This window comes from Trematomus bernacchii, unplaced genomic scaffold (assembly GCF_902827165.1).
Source record: "Trematomus bernacchii unplaced genomic scaffold, fTreBer1.1, whole genome shotgun sequence".
In the NCBI taxonomy this organism is placed as follows: Eukaryota; Metazoa; Chordata; class Actinopteri; order Perciformes; family Nototheniidae; genus Trematomus; species Trematomus bernacchii.
In genome coordinates this window covers 3,160,595-3,179,095 of record NW_022987313.1, presented here as the reverse complement: position 1 = coordinate 3,179,095, position 18,501 = coordinate 3,160,595, and the positions used below count along the sequence as shown (strand labels likewise).

The 18,501-nt window shown below is 42.8% G+C and overlaps 1 protein-coding gene across 1 annotated transcript in view; it reads right to left on the bottom strand.

Annotated features, from left to right (window-relative positions):
* Positions 1-2,077: 2,077 nt before the first annotated feature.
* hs6st1a (heparan sulfate 6-O-sulfotransferase 1a) overlaps positions 2,078-18,501 on the bottom strand; it is a 55,636-nt gene continuing 39,212 nt past the window's right edge. The window contains exons 2-4 of the mRNA XM_034143816.1: positions 9,389-9,611; positions 8,093-8,341; positions 2,078-6,268 (exon numbers count right to left, since the gene is read on the bottom strand). Of these exons, the coding sequence (XP_033999707.1) occupies positions 5,960-6,268; positions 8,093-8,341; positions 9,389-9,611 (781 nt within the window). The 3' untranslated portion in view covers positions 2,078-5,959. The remainder of the gene's footprint in view (positions 6,269-8,092; positions 8,342-9,388; positions 9,612-18,501) is intronic.

The following is an 18,501-nucleotide window of genomic DNA, read 5'->3' as shown; positions in this document are numbered from 1 at the left end:
GAGTTGCCGCTAATTAAATGTGTCCCTGACTGTATAATAGGGGTCAGTGGGGGTCAACTACATGAAGCTAATTCATCACATTACAGCCACCAAACACTGGGCTGGTCTGAGCTCAAATCATAAATACAGATTGAGATGAGGGCAGCCTTGGTTGGGTTGTTTGATACATTAAACTTACACAAACACTTACTAAGCAAAATGTTTTTGAATTAGGATCAGTCATTTTCTTTATGCAAAGTAACATTTAGGCCTTTCATTTCTATGCTCTCTTGTGTGCATAGATACAGGGAATGTATCGCCCCTTTGACAGCTTTTCATTGTGTTTAGGCCCTGACCTATGTTTGTTACATTTCTCCAACATCTTCATTTATAAGGCTTTTATGTAAAGGATTAATAAGTTTGAAGCGGATCATCTCTTTATGAGCTCCTGGGCCAAAGCTCCACACACACACGCAAACATAATAAACTCACCATAATGGGATTGTGAGATTCCTGGGATTGGACTCCCACTGGTGTCAATCGGGCTACAAAGCCGAGTGCAGCCTGGGAGGTTCCTGGATTCTTCTTTTCAATCCTTTAATATCATGAGGGATGATTTGGTGTTGACCTGGGAGATTAGCTAAAACCCAGAGTGGAAGGTCAGACAATGGCCTCACATGTCCGATCTAATCGTATTTATTTTATTGCCAAAGGAAAAATGTGCTACTCCCACACTGGACTCTCTGGATGCCCTGTGCATTTACTTTTTGACAAAACATGGCATTGATTCTCTGCAAATGGTTTGTGCATAGAGATTTACCCACATTGTATATTTACAGATGAAGGTCTAATCCATTGCCACTGCTGGAAATGACTCAACCAGAGACAGAGGACCAAACTCCATGGTGACCAGTACCAGAGCCAAAAGGGCAATCCTCCAGAACTACAATAGCCTGGCACTGATGCATATGAGGGAGGCAGTCGGTATGAACTTATCTGCAGAATTCCACGCTGAAAATAGGCGATAATAATGCCAGAGCTTCTTTGTTTGTGTGAAAGAAGCATGGGACCGGCAATGAGGAGTTGCAGCCAGTTTGACCTCCTAATAATGGACGGCAGCCAGAGCCCATTGAATCACTCGGAGCTGGATTCCCTCTGCAGGAGAGAGCACTTTCTCCCAAACACTCACATGTTCGCTCGGACAAAAGCCGCACAGCCCTCTGCAGTAGCTGAGCCATTATTGTTTGTTTAGTCCAGCTGCACTTGAAATGACAGCGACCCAGAGCTATGGGAGGATTAAAGACTGCGTTCACTCCAACACACCATGAACCAGCTGCCAGAGAGGCGGCACAACCTCCCCTTTCTCTCCTGCTCCCTCTCATTCCCTCTTCATATGTCAGACACAAAATCATCCTTCTGTCTTAGATAAAGGCCCTCTCTGATTCCTCATCTCCCTTACACTCTTGCTCTTGTCGGTGCCGTCTCCCCGCTCTGATCTCCCCTCAGCCCATTGCCTCTGCCTGTCACTATCCAGGAAAATTGTTTTTCTGCCCGGCCTCAAGGGGTCAAAGTTGAAGCTCAACCGCACCGCTGATGAGACGGGGAGGAAGCTCTGCTCCTCTGCGTGCACAGCCAAGGACAGGGAATTATATTTATACCGGCCCGCGGTCTCTGTCCCCTGCTCGCCTCACGCCTACCTACCACAGCAGAGGAAGTGTGTTTGTGTGCATATACGTGTGTGTGTGAGGCAGGCCCAGAGTGTCTGCAGATTGAATTAGGTGGTAGATCACTGTTGACAGGGCTGAGGGTGTCATTAGAGGGGGGGGAAGGCTGCTTTATGGGGTCATGGTCCTGTGGTTAGTGTAGGCGACTGGTAGAAATGTTCTCTAGTTATAGATTGGCCGGTGGATGGAAGTGCAGAAACCTGGAGGGCACACACAAGATCCCCAAGTGAGTATTTTTTTTAAAGGAATATGTGGCAGCGTTTGAAATTCAGGACCTTGGATCCATCCAGAAAAAGTCAAAGGGGAGACGTTTGTCATGCTTAATAGAGTCATAGAGCATTAATGATATGCAGTAACAAGAACACACAGTCAGGTCTGTAAAAATGAAATATTTTTAATTGGTGGCTTGATGATTCATTTTTGCAATCATAAGAAACAAACCCAGAATGATGCATACAGAAGGAGCCAGAGACAGACTGCACACCAATCCCAAAAAACAAGTCTCTATCACACTGTTTTTAACACATCTTTAAAAAAACACAAAGAAACGTTGATGATGTTAGCGACACCCGGGTTGCTTCATTGTCACAAAGGAAACGCTGTTAAGACATCAGATATACATAGTGATGAGACGTAAAATATTTGAGTATAGCTTTACAGCGTCAATTCCTGGAATAATTTCAGTGAAAGGTTTTTGTTTTTCTTTCGGGTACTGGGAGTATTTGTGAGCACTGCTTCGAGGCTGATGGTCACTCGAAACTGGAGCGCTGAAAATAAAACACTCTGAAGGCAGATTACTTTTGTGTTCTGTCTTTCGGCCACTAATGCAGAGCCAGATATTGGTTTGGAGCCCGAACGCAAGACTGACTCTGAAAAAGAGGTTGTGGGCAAAATGCCTGGAGCCGCAGTGTTTTCAGGTCTCCAGTTTCAAGAATACAACGCAGGGGAAGTTAATACCAAACAAAAAAAGGGACTTCTCTCTTTCCATTACCATTTGCGTTACTTTGAAGGCTACACAAAAAGCAGCATATTAACCCTGGACACATCCCAATACCTTTTATCACCCCTCCTCTCCTCCTTCCCTTACATGATTTCTTTAAAGGAGCTGATCAAAAGGAGAGACAATAGAGGATCCAGGGTGATTAGTTTAAATGTATCGAGAAGGGTGGTGGGCGGCTAAATTGTTGGTTTCTCCTTTCTTCAGAACATCTATTGTTAGGAACAGGATGCGACATGTTATTTATCTTATACCAAGGAAGCATGCATCCTCCCTTTGCCCCTCTGCATGACACCAAACGTGGACTACATTCAGTTTAATTAAATCGTGCTGTGACACGTCTCTTGCCCACTTTTACATTCTCTTCTCCACCTTCTTCTCCTTGGTTTTCCCTCTTATTGCTCAGATTCATTGCTTTTAGTTGGGATGGGCTTCATTAACATTTGATGGACTATGAAATCAGTATGCATGTGTCAGAAACCTTTCCAAATCCCTTATTGAACATTCTCAGGTTAAGAGTTTGAATTAGTTAAAACTCAAAGATCTATTATCACATTAAGTTGGCAGAGATGGCAGAAACACAAGCTGCACCTACAACCTGAAAACAGGATAAACAGAATACAAATGAACGTGATACAATCAGATAGATTCTCGAATGAAAAGTAATAATAAGTGTTGGTTTTGTTGAACTACAAAACCACAGTCCATTAGCAGAGATGGAATGTTTCTCTGTCATTACAAAAAGTTTAGTTCAGGCCAATACAAATGTAATATTTATTGAATATAATCTGAAATCTCAGCACTCTGCAGGTACAAACCAATTCTTTCAGACTGATAAAATGTTAACCTAGGGTGAATCCATTATTAAAATCCAATATTTTCTCTAAACTGTAAGGTACACTAAGTCAGCTGCTCAGGTCATTTCACAATCTGTGAAAATACTAGATTTAAATATTGAATTTACCCGTGGCAAAACGTTTTTCTTTCAAAAAACTTCTCTTAGAAGATTTGACCAGATGCTGAATAGAAAGGGAAAACATAACATTTTGATTTGCACCTTTTTGTTGTTGGGAATGCTACAAAAAAGGGTCGGCGATGTTTGGCTTTACAAACGGCGAAAGCTACATTCAGGTTTACTACAGTGCAGCAGGAAATGAAATATTCAATAAGAGATTTGTTAGGTTAAGAGTTTAGTGTTTGTGACAAGCGAGAACCAAGTTCATAAGAAAAGAAACGTGAATAACAAGCTCAAGTCAAAATTCCTGATTGGGTTACAGAATTTGGAGCCACTGGCAGAGCAGGTTGTCGTAACCCAACCCTACTTGTAGATGTTGCATTCAAGGGTAAAGACGTGTCACACTGGCAGATTTTTTTTAAACGTAAATTAGTATTTTAGATAGTTATAGCGATACAGTCCTCATGTGTAACTACGTCACAGGGAGAAGACAAGAAAAAGGGGGAAGGAAAATGTTAAAGAAAGGGCGAGAGGGGGTATTATTGGCTTGCATCACTGCGATAGTCGAGGGACTGTGTTGCCCTGCCCTCCATCAAAAAAAAAAGCAAGATAATTGGTCATGGAACCAGTCATTCACAAGTCATCAGGCATCCCCTCTCAGTCAGGCACACTATTTACAAAGGCATACACATACGCCAATCAAAGGCATACTGTACATACTATTTACACACACACAGAAACACACTCATCCGCGCAGACACACGAGTAGTCAGAGAAATCACTGTAGTATAATGCAGACGCAACATCCGGCAAAAAATAATGTTGACTATGATCCCAGTACATAGAGGCACTGCTACCTCACCCTGTGCGTTCTTCAGGGTAAAACCAAACGGGTCGCTAACGAACTGCAGGTCACCGCGGCTACGTGTGCCCTTTCAGGAGGTGGGGAGGAGGCTTGTTTGTTTGAGATGGCCGATTTTTTTACAACGCAGCTCTTGGTAAGGAAAAGAAAAACCCAGAGAAAGTGTAAATGCCACCCACTGTTTTAAGGGCTCACATTGCCATGGTGACCGGTAGTTCCACAACTCCCATTTTGAGCATTTGTCTGAGTTAAGGTTTCCAAAGCGCCTGCCGCTCATACAGCACGGCTCCTGGCAACAACCTGCCGCAGACTCCCTCCTACCCCCCTTCTTTGATTTCTTCACACCTATGTGAGATCTGACTGTAATTGGCTGTCATTCTCTGCAGGACTGAGATCCGGAAAAAAAGGGAGAGAAAGGAAGAAATAATGAACTTGTTAAGCGACAGGAGCTTTGGGAACCTTTAACAAAGAAACAGGCAACTCCCCCCCGAACCCCCCCTAAAATGCAAGGCTTCAGTAATGGCTATGGTCCATTGTACATCAATCCGATCCATTAGCTTTGACTTATAAAACCAATAAAAATAAAGAAATAAAAGGAATCACTTTTCTTTAGGCAGCAATATTGGTCTCAGTGTTATTACAATTCTGCTTTAAAAAAAGCATAAGCAAAAAGGAAAAATACAAATAAAATCATCCTAATATGAGGATGTCATTATTTCATGACCAAAGCGTGTTCATGGGTAAAATGGCTGATTTTTTTTTTTAAGCAGAAAGCTTTATTACACAACTCAGTCCGACTTCTCTTTGCTCCTTTCTTCCTTTCAGGTTCAGTCTCTCATGTACTCCCACTCTTTGTTCAGCTCAGCCATTAGCATACTTTTACACTATCCCCAGTTCTTTGGAAACTGGAGCATCCGGGAAGTAGACTGGTCTTTTAGCGAGAGTGTGTGGGAATTCACAGACTTTAATTTTATTTTCTCATGCTCCATATTAGGCCACAGAGAACAAGAGGAATACAGGAGGAGGATGAGGACGCGGGAAGGATGGACGAGATATTCGGTTGTCAGCAACTTTTAAAAATATCTCTCCTCCGCTCAGTCAGTAATGATGATGGGAGAGACGGAGAAACTCAGACGGGTGGGGGGGGGGGGGAGGAGAAGGGCAAGCGGGTGCTTATAACAACTGGGCAAACCTCAATAATGTGAACTGATGCAATCGACCAAGCCCAGGTCTCCATAGCAACCACTGTGACTCTCACTCCCAACTCTCCAGTAAAGTCAGTCAATTGGGTCTTTTGATGCAGGCGCCACTCTGTGTGTGTGTGTATATATGTGTGTGTATATATGTGTGTGTGTGTGTGTGTGTGCATTTCACATTACATATGCATGTCTGTGTTCTCATTCTGCTGCTACCAGCGGTTGATGATCTGGTTCATGTAGTCCTCAGTGGGGAGCCTGCTGCCCGCCTCCTCCGTCCTGCCTCCCTCTTCGCCGCCCTCCTCCCCCCCCCCTCTCCTCCCTCTCCCCCTCCCCCTCCCCCTCTTCCTGTGTGGACACGGAGCTCTGCCGGCCGTGGGAGGGCCACAGGCTGACGCCCAGGCCCAGGCCCTGGTGGCTCTGCTGCAGGTGGTTCTTGATGCGCTGCTGCCGCCTCTCCTGCTGCCGGGTGTACTGGTAGCGCTGCTGGAACAGATCCCTGGCGTAGTCGTACAGCTCCATGTCCAGCTCGTTCAGCTCCTCGATACGCTGGACCTAAAAGGGGAGGGAGCAGAGGAAATGTTTGCGTTAAAGGCAGAGAAGAACAAAAGAAGATGTAGAAGAAATAAGGTCAAAATGGTAACGCAGAACAGAAGCCATGACGGTTCACAATGGATCAGAACTTGGGGGCGACTGCTTAGGTTTTTTAATCGTTAAAGATACCGGCTTTACAGTATTTAGTGATGTCTGAGCTACTGTCAAGACACTGTTTTGCAAACAAGATACAACTAAAAAGAATGTTGAGAGATAGGGTTAAGGTAAAGCTATTCGTAAGTGGAACTGAAACAACTTTACTCTGGACACATGATGGATTAGAAATGAATAGCAGCCTTTCAAACAACATATTTATGTGTTATTCTTTGTATCATTTTGGCGTGACTCCAAAGTTTGAGTGATAAACAAATGAATGAAAAGGAGACATGTAGAGTTTCCTGTCTCCACACTAGACAATCTGGCCCATATTAATGAATATGGGCCAGAGAAGAAAACACATCCAACCTGGCCAGTGACGTCCTACTTTAGGGACTTGGCGTGAAATCATTTAATGAACTTTTATGTGAAAGTTCCTGCGGTGGATAACGCCCTATGACCTGACATTTGTACAAAAGCTTTATTGGACTTTTCACATGAGAGAGGGAACTGAGAATAAAAAGTGTGTTGGCAATATGTGGAGCAAGATAACAGAAATGTTGAAATGTTTGATGTTGTAAAAAACCAGCTGGATTTAATGGCTCGTATCATCTGCTGTGTGTGTGTGTGGATTTAACATGGAGGGGGAAATGTGTTTAATTAAGAGAATCCCTTTGAAAACTGAGATGGAGTGCTGGATATCATTTGTGAGCAATGTGTGCGTCAACAAAGGGAAGAGTGAATCAGTTTTAGAAAATTAGAGATGAGGGGACACCGGAACAAAGCCAGGAGGATGATGCTGAGCTCCACTCGCACAAAGACTTCATCACATAAACAGATTCAATCAGAAACGGCTCTCTGGGAACTTGACGCCACAAAAAGGTATGAATGGGCTTTCAGCAGCTTTGCAAAAGGGTGAAAAGTAAATATTCTCATCATCACCTGCTGATGCAATTATTTGCCTTTTTTTATAGAAATAATTACATTCGGTCACAACTTCATGCGGGGCCTTTAGATATAAGCTATTTTAAACCTAATTTTCACTCAAAATGCCACACAGCCTCCTCTACCCGTCAGTTTCACCATGGGATATTTTCCACCTTTTGTGATAATATCCACCTTTCCACAGCCTCTGTCAGACGGGCATATTTTATTTTCTCTCCTCCCAACTGGTTTTGATGTATAAATCATCAGTCTGCTGTGTACTGGAGGGAATTGAGCCTAAGAACTCCCACACTGGACCAATCAAAGTGTAAAAAACGTGTTTGAAGCTGCTGTTTTAATTTTTTTTTATGGGGAAAGTCATTTCACAGCAATATATGACCACTTGTACTGTATATAAGAACTTGGTCTGCTAGTTTAATCCTAGTGGTTCCCAATTTTCGATCCAATAAGGTTTGAAGCCACTGGTTTCATCTTAAACAATGCATTGTATTCTATAAACTTATAATAGCTCTTTTTTTTGGGATGTTATAATTTATAGCAACATAAATATTTAAAGTATTTCTCTTTGAAATGTAGCCCTATAGAAAATAAAGTAGCATAAAAAGGAAATTCTCAAATAAAGAAAAGTACCTTTAAAAAAATTATCTTGAAATCCTACAAAGTGACATTCTCTTACGTCTCTTCTAATCTGTAATTGACTGTTGAATGTCACTTCCTGCCTACAGAGCTTTCCGCAGCACTTACTGTAGTGTTGTCCAGGTCCACCCCTGCTGCCCGGGTGCTGTTGTACTGCATGAAAGGCCTGATGAAGCGTAACCTGAAGGTCCGTTCAAACAGGAACTGGGTTTTCCTCTGGTACTCCGTCAGACCAAAGAAGGACATGTCTCTTAGGTTCTTCTTGGCTGACTCCAGGAGGAGCTGGGCCCTCTTCTTCTCTGGAACTGTGGACATGTTGTAGCAACCGACGAGACTCAGGTCTGCCAGCATACGAACCTTTAGACGGATGAATAGAAAGTAAAGGAGATTATTGAAATCAGAGGATTAAAGTGTTAAAGAATTGCTTCAAATATGAGACATCAATTCATCACTGAGTGTATTCTGGAGACGTTGTGTTACAATGCAGGAGCAGGGATTGCATACTGATCTGGATTCACAAGAGTACACCAGAATGCCTCAAGTAAGTAAGTGTGTGTGTGTGTGTGTGTGTGTGTGTGTGTGTGTGTGTGTGTGTGTGTGTGTGTGTGTGTGTGTGTGTCTGTGTGTCTGTGTGTGTGTGTGTGTGTGTCATTTATAAGTCATGGAAAACTGAATAACGGTAGCCTCAGGCTCAGGTGAGATAAGCTGGCCAACACTTTATGGAGGGAGTCTGAGAAAGCCATCAGAAAAGAATATGAGTTTGAGGAAGTGTTTGTGCGTATGTGTGTGTGTGTGTGTGTGTGTGTGTGTGTGTGTGCACGAGAGCTAGAGAGATTAGGCCCGCTCAAATGTCGGCAACTCATCTTATATCTTTCACATGTTCTTGAATTAGGGAAAAAAATAAAATCAATATTATTTTTGAAGGAATCAATAGTGGGTTGATCTTAAATGATTAAATAGATGCACACGTTTTCCAGACAATTAAAACCTTTTATTTTATTCATCTGCAGAATTGTATTCCCTGTGTTTCTTTTTTTTTCTTCAATGGGCTGACTTAATAGAAGCTGCAAATGTTTTTATTGATGATTAACCAGACTTGAGAGAAGCTGAGTCGGATGCAGAGATGCTGGTCAGCTAGGTGGCTTTGATAAATGCCATCGTCAAGAACAATCAGCTGCTCGTTCAGTGTTTGCAGTAAAGCACAAAAAGGCCCAGAGAAGCCAAAAAGCATTTTGATGTGGCTGAGGATTTGTGGCCATCTCTGTAGCATTCTTTTACACACGCCCATTCAGAGGACTGTTAAAGTGACAACCCCTCCATCTTTGGCAGCTTATAGTGTGTCTTATTTAGTGATAAATCATAGCTAGTGGTGTGGTTCTATTGGATGTCAGCTTCTCCTCGTACCTGTCTGTTGTTGGCCAGGTTGTAGGGACAGTCCATGAACTGCTGCAGGGTACAGCCCGACCAATCAGAGCCCTCGTAGCAGGAGGGCAGCTCCTCAGGCGTGGGGGTCCGTCCATCGCACATGTGCAGCGAGGTCTTCCACGTGGCGCCCCGCTGCACATGCCGCCACTCGCTGAGGTATCGAGACACCGGGTCCCTCAGTAGAGTGATGTAGTAGAACTTCCTGTTGGGTGGAAAAGAGAAAAACTATCAATATTAACAAATTGCCTTTCTTGCACCAACTATTTTTTTGATACAGGCTTGATCAATCAATAAACAAGTGAGAAAAATAATAAAGAACGGCAGTAACAACCTTTAAAAACAAGCTTATGTGTTCATTTGATTGTGTTTTTTTTTCCTTTTTGCGAATGAGTAATTTCTCTCTTGCTCAGAACAAGTGAAAAAGATGAGTTAAAAGCTCAAGTGTAATGATCATTCTTTAAAGAAAAACTGCATTGTATGTAGTACCCCAGCTGGCCATGTGGTGGCACTGTTTACAATGCTTTACTGCAGCAGTTCAGTCAGCATCCACTAAACTCAGTGAGAGGAAGGCTACAGACTGAGGCTGCCATACCTAATACCATATTATTAGCATTTACAAGAAACAGCTCTGTGATGCACAAAGGAAATCTGGTCAGCTGACAGGAAGTCAAGCATCAAATGAGGAGGCGGAAGAGGTGATAGAGAGAGTTGATTTGTCAGGTCAGTGTTGGTCCACACAGTGCAGGAAAGGAAACTGCTGGCACAAGCACATCTCGCTCTGAAACACACATCTCCAAGCTGCAAACATCCTTATGTCTCAGACTCTGACAAACACACACATCCTTCCTCTCGCACAAAGTATTAGGTCGGCCTGTGAGAGATGACTCATCCCGCATCTGAGATATGGATGGGACCGTGTCTGTGATGTGTGTCTGCTTGCGTGTGTGTGTAACCGTAATGGTGCATAGCACAGTTCAATGTCTCTCCAGAGGGGACACTCCCACCAGAGCGAGGACCTTTCCAGGCCTTCACACTCCAGCTAATTACTGCAGTCTAATCAATCAACACATCCTCATTAACCACGCTCACATGCAACTTGTGTGTGTGTGTGCGTGTTTATGTGTGGCTATGTGCCTGCAGTGTGTCGGGCCGCGATGGTATAGATCTGTCTGGGAAACAGACACACGCTGCCGGTGGAAAACACACACAGGCACGCTGTGCTCCTCTCCTGGGCTTGCATCACATCAGAGGAATGTTTGCAGAGAGAATTCTGTGTGCTGACAGGACTCCATGAAATCACCCGGTCCACACAAGCCGCCTCACATATACACACAGACTCTCTGCTTCCATCGCTAAATCTTTGGCTTCACACTACAAAGCTCACCCAGTGAGAGAGGAGGGGTTGCCGGGTGGACACAAAGCCCCAAGTGTCACACAAACAGCAACAGTGTCTGGATATTAAAACAAAGTGGCTAAAGCCCCACGAAATTCAGTCAGTGGCGACAGGGAGATCCTGGACAACAAAACAACTAACCCATAAATCTAGCAACAGCTGAGAGATGCACAATAAAAACTTTAAATCCAGCAGTGACAAGCAGACACTGAACAATAAAACAATCCAACCCCAAAACAAAATGTCATCTGGGAGATTCGATGCAACAAAAAAAACCACACCCTGAATTTATCTGCAGCACTGAGCGATCCCTGCAAATGAAACAAATCTAGTAGCAGCAGGGGGATCACGGACAATGAAACGACTAAACCCTAAATCCAGTGGCAGCTGGGAGATCCCAGGCAATGAACCAAACAAACCCTCAATCCTGGGACAGCGGGGAGATCACGGCCATCGTAACAAGTATCAAAACTCTAAATCTCATCAACCTAAACCCAAAATGTCATCCCGGATCTAATCAAGAGCAGAGGAGGAAGGAGGTACAGTCAAACTGGAGCCTGCCGGAGACCGGGGTACATTATGGAGATTCCTATGATGACATTATCAGGATTCCTAACACTCCCCAGAGTTCAGTGTGTGTGTGTGTGCATGAGAGAGTGTGTGTTTCTGAGTAAGACTACGCCTATTAAATCAGTGATGACATTTTACCCCTCTTGGCTTCTATTCTACTGAAAAAAACGCGGCACTGTTTGGCCCTCGCTACAAAGAGGAAAGAACGAGGGAGAGGATGAAAAACAGAGAGGGAAAAAGAAAGGGGGAGAAAGACAGAGGGAGAGAAGAGGAGGCGGAAGAGAATTTCAATTAGTTTTCTAATACTGTGAAAGCAGTGAGGGCCCCGAGCCCAAGTGATTTATCAAAGTTATGGCTCCGGCTATAATGAAGGCTCAGGCATATTACCAAGGAAAATAAATAACACACACACACACACACCACACACACACACACACACACACACACACACACACACACACACACACACACACACACACACACACACACACACACACACACACACACACACACACACACACACACACACACACACACACACCACACACACACACACACACACACACACACACACACACACACACACACACACACACACACACACACACACACACACACACACACACACACACACACACACACACACACACACACACACACACACACACACACACACACACACACACACACACACACACACACACACACACACACACACACACACACACACACACACGATGGTAAACGGGGTGTCGTGTCTGCTGGGTCAGGCGGACTGCAGAACTGGTGCCGTGGAGACTTTCTCGCCTTAAAGCCTAATGAGGTCTGCCCCTGTACTCGGATCCCGAGGTAATGATGTTTCAACCCACACACACATGTATTCACTCACCAGTAAGTCCACTCCCTTTAACACACTCCATCACACACACGCTCCCTGCCTCTGTGGGAATAGCACTTTTTTTTTTCTTCACAGGTGTTATTGCTTTTTAGTTGAAGCATACGTGCACTTTTCAAATTAACTTCAAAGCTAACACGCCGAGCACAATCTCTCACTGTTGAGATTTTAGCACATCATCCTCCGGCTGAGTGCGGGCTTTTGCAGTCTGGGAGCATCAGCTTGACGGGGCCCTTTTGCAGACTACGTGTGATACTGCATTTCCCCTGTATGCCTTTTTTTGTTATCAAATGGAAAAATACTCCCTCGCAAAACACTCCAAATGCATTTATCAGGTGTCAAACATGTCAACTAATCGGGGAGGTTTATCCTGGTGTTTAAAGCAGGCTGATAAAAAAGCGAGTGTTTGGCAGGGAGAGGTGTGATAAAGCTGATACCACTGTGGGATTTGGACTGAACAAATACATTTTTGTTCTTTATATCTCACTTTCTCTCTCAGTTCTGTTATTTTTTATCCCGATCATGATTAAAAATGAAGTTTGTAAGAGCGGGATGGAGTTGGAGCTGTAAGGTTGACTAAAAGCAAAGAAAAACAAGAAGAGGAAAACTAATTAATCTTGCATTCAATCTCTTTTGCATATTTTAAGAGGGCTTTCTGACCCTTGTTTTCTAACCATCTCCAGTGCACATCTGTGTGTTTACACGCTCTGTAAATAAGTGAGAATGGAACACTCGTAAAGTTTCCGTGTTGCCAAGAGAACAATTATTGATAGAAACACTGGATACTTGTAATTCATGACCATGTTTGGTATTATAATGGTCATATGAAGGATAACAAATAAGCATCAGCAGCTTCAACCCTAAAATGACCAATTTGAAATGTAATCACTTGTGTGTACATGTGAGTTATCTAGAGGAAACACACAGCGCCTGTTACGGTCCCTCAGAGGCCGGGGTAAATGAGCCCTTTGCCCGTTTCCTGTGGGTCACACATCACCACTTCTACAACCTCCACCTTCTCTTTAACCTCTCTTCCCTTTCTGTCGCTTTTCTTCTCTCAGCCCATCTCTTATTCTCGCCTCCCCCTGGAGGTGTGCCTCTGCCTGATTACAACGTGTTCTCCCCTTCAGGAGTTGGTTTGGTTAAAATCTCAAACCAGAGCCCTGGAGTAATGTCCTGGAGGGTGTACCACAAAGGGAGGAATGGTGAGGTTTGAATTGCTTTTAGTTTTAGTTAGTGTTCGTGAAAGGTTAAAAGCAGGAGAATGATTAGTGAGGGTTAGGTTACCATTTGACATGCTTGGTTTACCAATTCCAGTTAGAGTTTCGTGCAAATTAAAAGTGTTTTTGAAAGCTTTCTTTATATGCAACAGGATCACAACAAATGAAGTGGTTTGAGGTGGCAATATTCAAGAGATACCAAGTCTTTTATTTTATTGTCTCAAGGGAATGTGAACAAGTTTAGAAGCCTGCTTTAAATATAGGGTTAAGCTCATAGTGTGATTTATGCACCCAGACACACAAACACGGTGACGCCAACAGCCCCTCTCTGTGTAGAAGGGCCATGATTTATTAATAGTTCACGGATGTTTGTGGAAACCAGATCCACTCAACAACACGGCTCTTTCCCACCTCTAAAAATGGACCTGAACTCAAACAGCTTAAGAGTAAAAAGCAGGAATAAAATAAATCACGCCGCAGACGTCAGGAGACCTTTAAAAGTGCAAGTTCAAATATAAACGGATGCACGGAGCGGGCAAAGTGCGTCAGATTTAAAACACGCTCAGCTGAAAGATAACTGTATCAAACTCAAACACAGATAGAGAAAATAAGATTCAAGGTGAGTGGCCAGATGCTTTTCACGGCCTGGTTTTATGCCTACAATCCATCAATGTGGATATTTAGCTGAGTTTTCCATTTCTGATAAGGCTGGGTTCGTGTTGTTTATATTGGTACTTCACCAGATGAGGATTTGTTTAGAAAAAATCATAAATGTATTCTTAAATGTCATGATTTGACTTTTAAACTGAATATCTTTTAGTTTTACATTTTTGTTCGAGCAACAGAAGCAGTTTACTGTCCACATCTTTAGATTTGAGTAATTGTGATGGCCATTTTCTTCAATTTATGGGAAAGTTATAGACCTAACAGTTCATCAAAGTTATTTGCAAGTGAATCCATTTTCTAAGAACTGATTATTTGTTTGCCATTGAGGGATATCCATTGATACAGCTTTGTGTTGGCATTATTATTTACGATGACGTGTTGATGACATTAATGAAAGGACTCACACCAGGGTTGAATCAGGTGAAGTAAAATAATATAATATTAACTGAACATGTTATGTTGTGGCTGTATTCAATACACTTAGAGCCTCTGTCAATGTTGAGGTGCTGTCTCTCTTGATATTACTTATTGATTCCTGAAAACAAACTTACTTCAACCTATTGCACTTTCGACCACATTATCAACACATGTGTAAGTGTATTTCTCACAAGGGTAGACTGTAGCTAGCGCAGTTGTCATTTTTGGATTTGTTCAGCTTTGAAAAGGGGCTTGTTTAGAGCCCATTGTGTTCACCCAATGTTTTCACAGTTTGAAGAAACAGTGGACCAGTCAGAGAATGAGGGCGAATGGGTATGACACCTTGTGTAATAGCCCTGTGCCTCCACTCCCTTTGCTTTCAGAGGAATGGTCCCGTGGAATGCACTGCCTGTAAATGCAGATGATATCAACCATGTCAGTGTGTGTGTGTGTGTGTGAGAGTGCGTGAGTGTGTCTTTAGAGAAGCGAGTGTGAGAAGCGACATGTCAGGACTTGAATCTAAATAGACTTCCACTGAGTCCTTCCTGTTCCCTTTTCCCTCCAACACGCATCATTATTTAGACACTCAAACACACACACTCAGCCCTTAAACAATGGTCAGGTTGGAGATGTATTTGCCTCGTGCATTACTCAATCAACAGACAGACAGCTGTGAGCAGACAGGCTTCAGGGTACAGCCGTTGATGCCTCTTCTCTATCTCTATCCCACTGTGGCACCAAATCAACGGTGACCTCTCGAAACTAAACTGCGCCCTCCCTCCCACTCCTGTTCCCCTCTGTTCATCATTCGTCATCTCATCCCGTGTGTCCGGTGTGTCTTCTGTCCAATAATGACGCATCGAGACAGACAGAAATAGACCCTCCGGTTCAGACAAGCTCTCGAGGCGTCTTCTCTGTGAAACCTGGCTCACTCTCACTCTCTACCGCTCTCTCTGTTAGTGGATCAATAACAGCCTCAGGACTCAGACAGCCTGCCTTGGTAGATTGAACTTTAAACACAGAAGACGTACAAGAGACAAAGTGAAAAAACAGAGAGGAGAGAGTGGCGACAGTGCTAGAAAAGAGGGGACACGGAGGGGCCGCGCTGCAGTGAAGGAGACATCCAGGAGATTGTGGTTTAATAAGAAAAAAAAAGGTGGAAATTCTTTGTTCTCTCTCAGCAAACATCGAGCCAAGAAGTTATGGTTTCTGAATATTTTCCATTGCAAGTGTTCACATTTTCTATATATCATAACATCCTGACTGAGATTTGCAGACTTTTGGATGTAATGTGATATGCTGTGTGCTGATGTGGCCGAGCGACGGGACTGGGAGAATGTTAGTTTATATAATGAACTGATATATCATATACAGGAATTACAGCTAGTGCTGCCACTAATGATGACTTGTTTAGCAATTGATCTATCAAATATAAAACATCATCATAGTTTCCAGAAACCAAAAGAGAACTTATGTACGCCTTTAAGAGTTTGAAAGCAGCACATTTGAGGACGCTTAAACCTAAAAAGTTCATTCCTGACAATATTTTTACATTAAAATGGTTGTTTTAATGCATACAACAAACATGCTTTTGAGAAAACAAGAAACTTAAGGACCCCCCCTTTGTTACATATATACTAATGTCATTTGTGCATTGTTTTCTATATTGACATTTTGTTGGTGAAATGATGAATTGACTATTGGACAAAAGGGACATATTAATCAATCATTTAAATAATAATAAGCAGCTGCTACTACTTCCAATTGTCAGTTAACGAATGTTGATTATAAAAAGCAAATGTCAACATGTGAAATGTTTACATCTTTAAATATTGTATTAACATATGAAGGCTATTCTAGTTCATTTTAATAAAACTAACCCTAAATCTTGCTTTTACCTGAACAGAATTGATCATGATTTACAGCTCCTAAAACCATTTTAATTAATCTTTTATTAAGCGTATTATTTTTGGTACTACATTTTCTAAAGCAAATATTCATGACCTCAAATGTCTTGTTTTCTCAATAACCTTGAGCTTCCTTCCTATCAGTTGAGACTTTTGAAAGCTGCTTTTTCTCACATTTGAGAAGCCGGAACGAGACAATATTTGGAAACAAATACTGTCAGTATTTAAACCGCTTCAAGTGGATGGTTGTATAATAGTGATTAAGACCCAGAGTGGAGGTCCTTATTCTGGCTGTGTACAGTAGGATTCTTCCAGCCCTAGTCCTAATGACACACTAAGAATGTTATCAACATTTTCATACGATCTCCTCTCGGGATGCAAGGTTCTCTTTACAAAAGTGCAAGTCGGCGATGCAAATGAGAGTTGCTGTGCGACCGTAACTAAAAGGAGCGTGCGAAAGCTTAGCTTATGCCATGAGTGCGAAATAACATGGCTTGCTGCATTTCAGCAGAGACAAAAACCTGCATCCTTTCCGTGATTACCAGACAGAGAAAGAAGCAAACAAGGAGAAGAATGCCTGGGATGAAGTGTAGCCCACGGCTCCATTTGGACGGTACAGTACAGTACAGGAATGGACAAAAACAAAGAGAGGGCAGGGGGAAAGAGGGGAGGGAATCCCCTGAGTGCAAAGCTATGTTCAGAAGGAATGTACTGCCGCCTGTTCTCTCATGTAACTGGACTGGCAACAGCCCAGAGAGCTGTCTGACACAGGCAGAGCGGGAGGGAGGATGTGTAGAAAATAAGATGGATTTGGAAGAAGGAGATGGGTGGAGGACAGGAAATATTGCACAAGTAACCAGGGATAATTGTTCATGTCTTCAGAATTTAAAGTTATGTATCCCCAGCAGTATTGGGTGATATGACGACATGTGATACACTGCCAGGAGATATACATTTTTCAGATGTCATAGATTTTGCAGTGAAATTTCATACCGCGGTCCTTTCCATGTTAATGTTTTTGGATGAGCCGTATGAGGCCATCGTAAATTAAGGCTGCAAATCAATGAACAGGACTGCACTGTGGCAATATTGGATTTTTATTGGATTTCTTTTTCCATTTCTGCATCAATGTGAAAAAGTACTTTAATTTTCTCAGTTATTTAATTTGCTGGTTTGAGAGATAACAGACATAATTGTCTTTTATCTAGTGTTGCAATTCATATACTTTCATTACAGATGAATTCGAAATTGTTTGATTGAAATAAAAGACTAAAATGTTTAAATTATTCTGAAAGAAGATGCTGATTGTGTTTCTGATGATTCGTCTGGTTTCAATACATTAATTGTCTATTAATTATTAATTTCAGTTATGTTTTTTGTACCAATATATGAAAAAATACGTATTGTGTCTAGGGTTGGGAACCGAAACTCGGTTCCAGATGAGAACCGATAAGAAAATGCCGGGTACCGGGTACCCATACAAAATACACAATTTTGGTTCTGCTTAACGGTTGCTAAACGCGGTAGACCCTGTATTCCACCGGGTCCGTCTGCGCCGCGGTGACCCGGTGGAATACAGGGTAGGGGCGGACTGGCCATCTGTGTGTTCTGGAGAATCACAGAACGGCCGGTCGTCAGCGGGCCGTTGACGGCCGGCACCGCCCTTCATTTTTTAAAACGGCATCATGCAAGTTGCGCTGACAGGCGACAGAGGTCCACAGAGGTCCACAGTTGCCCCGCAGCGAGACTCCCCCCACCCTCCCGTAGACAGTTCACGAGCTCAGTCACTTCATAACACCAAAGATGGATCGCGGTAAACGCTCTAAAGTGAGGCTCCACTACACTAAAAAAGAAAAAGACAAGGCACAGTGTAATGCCTGTTAATAGCTTGCCACAGGCATAGCTCAGTTAAAATAAAGCACAGCTATTGTGCAATACATTTGTATTGCATGTATATTTTTTATTTGTAAAAATGTCAGTTAAAGCTTAAAAGAATAAAGATATTTTTGTTATCTAAACGTTTG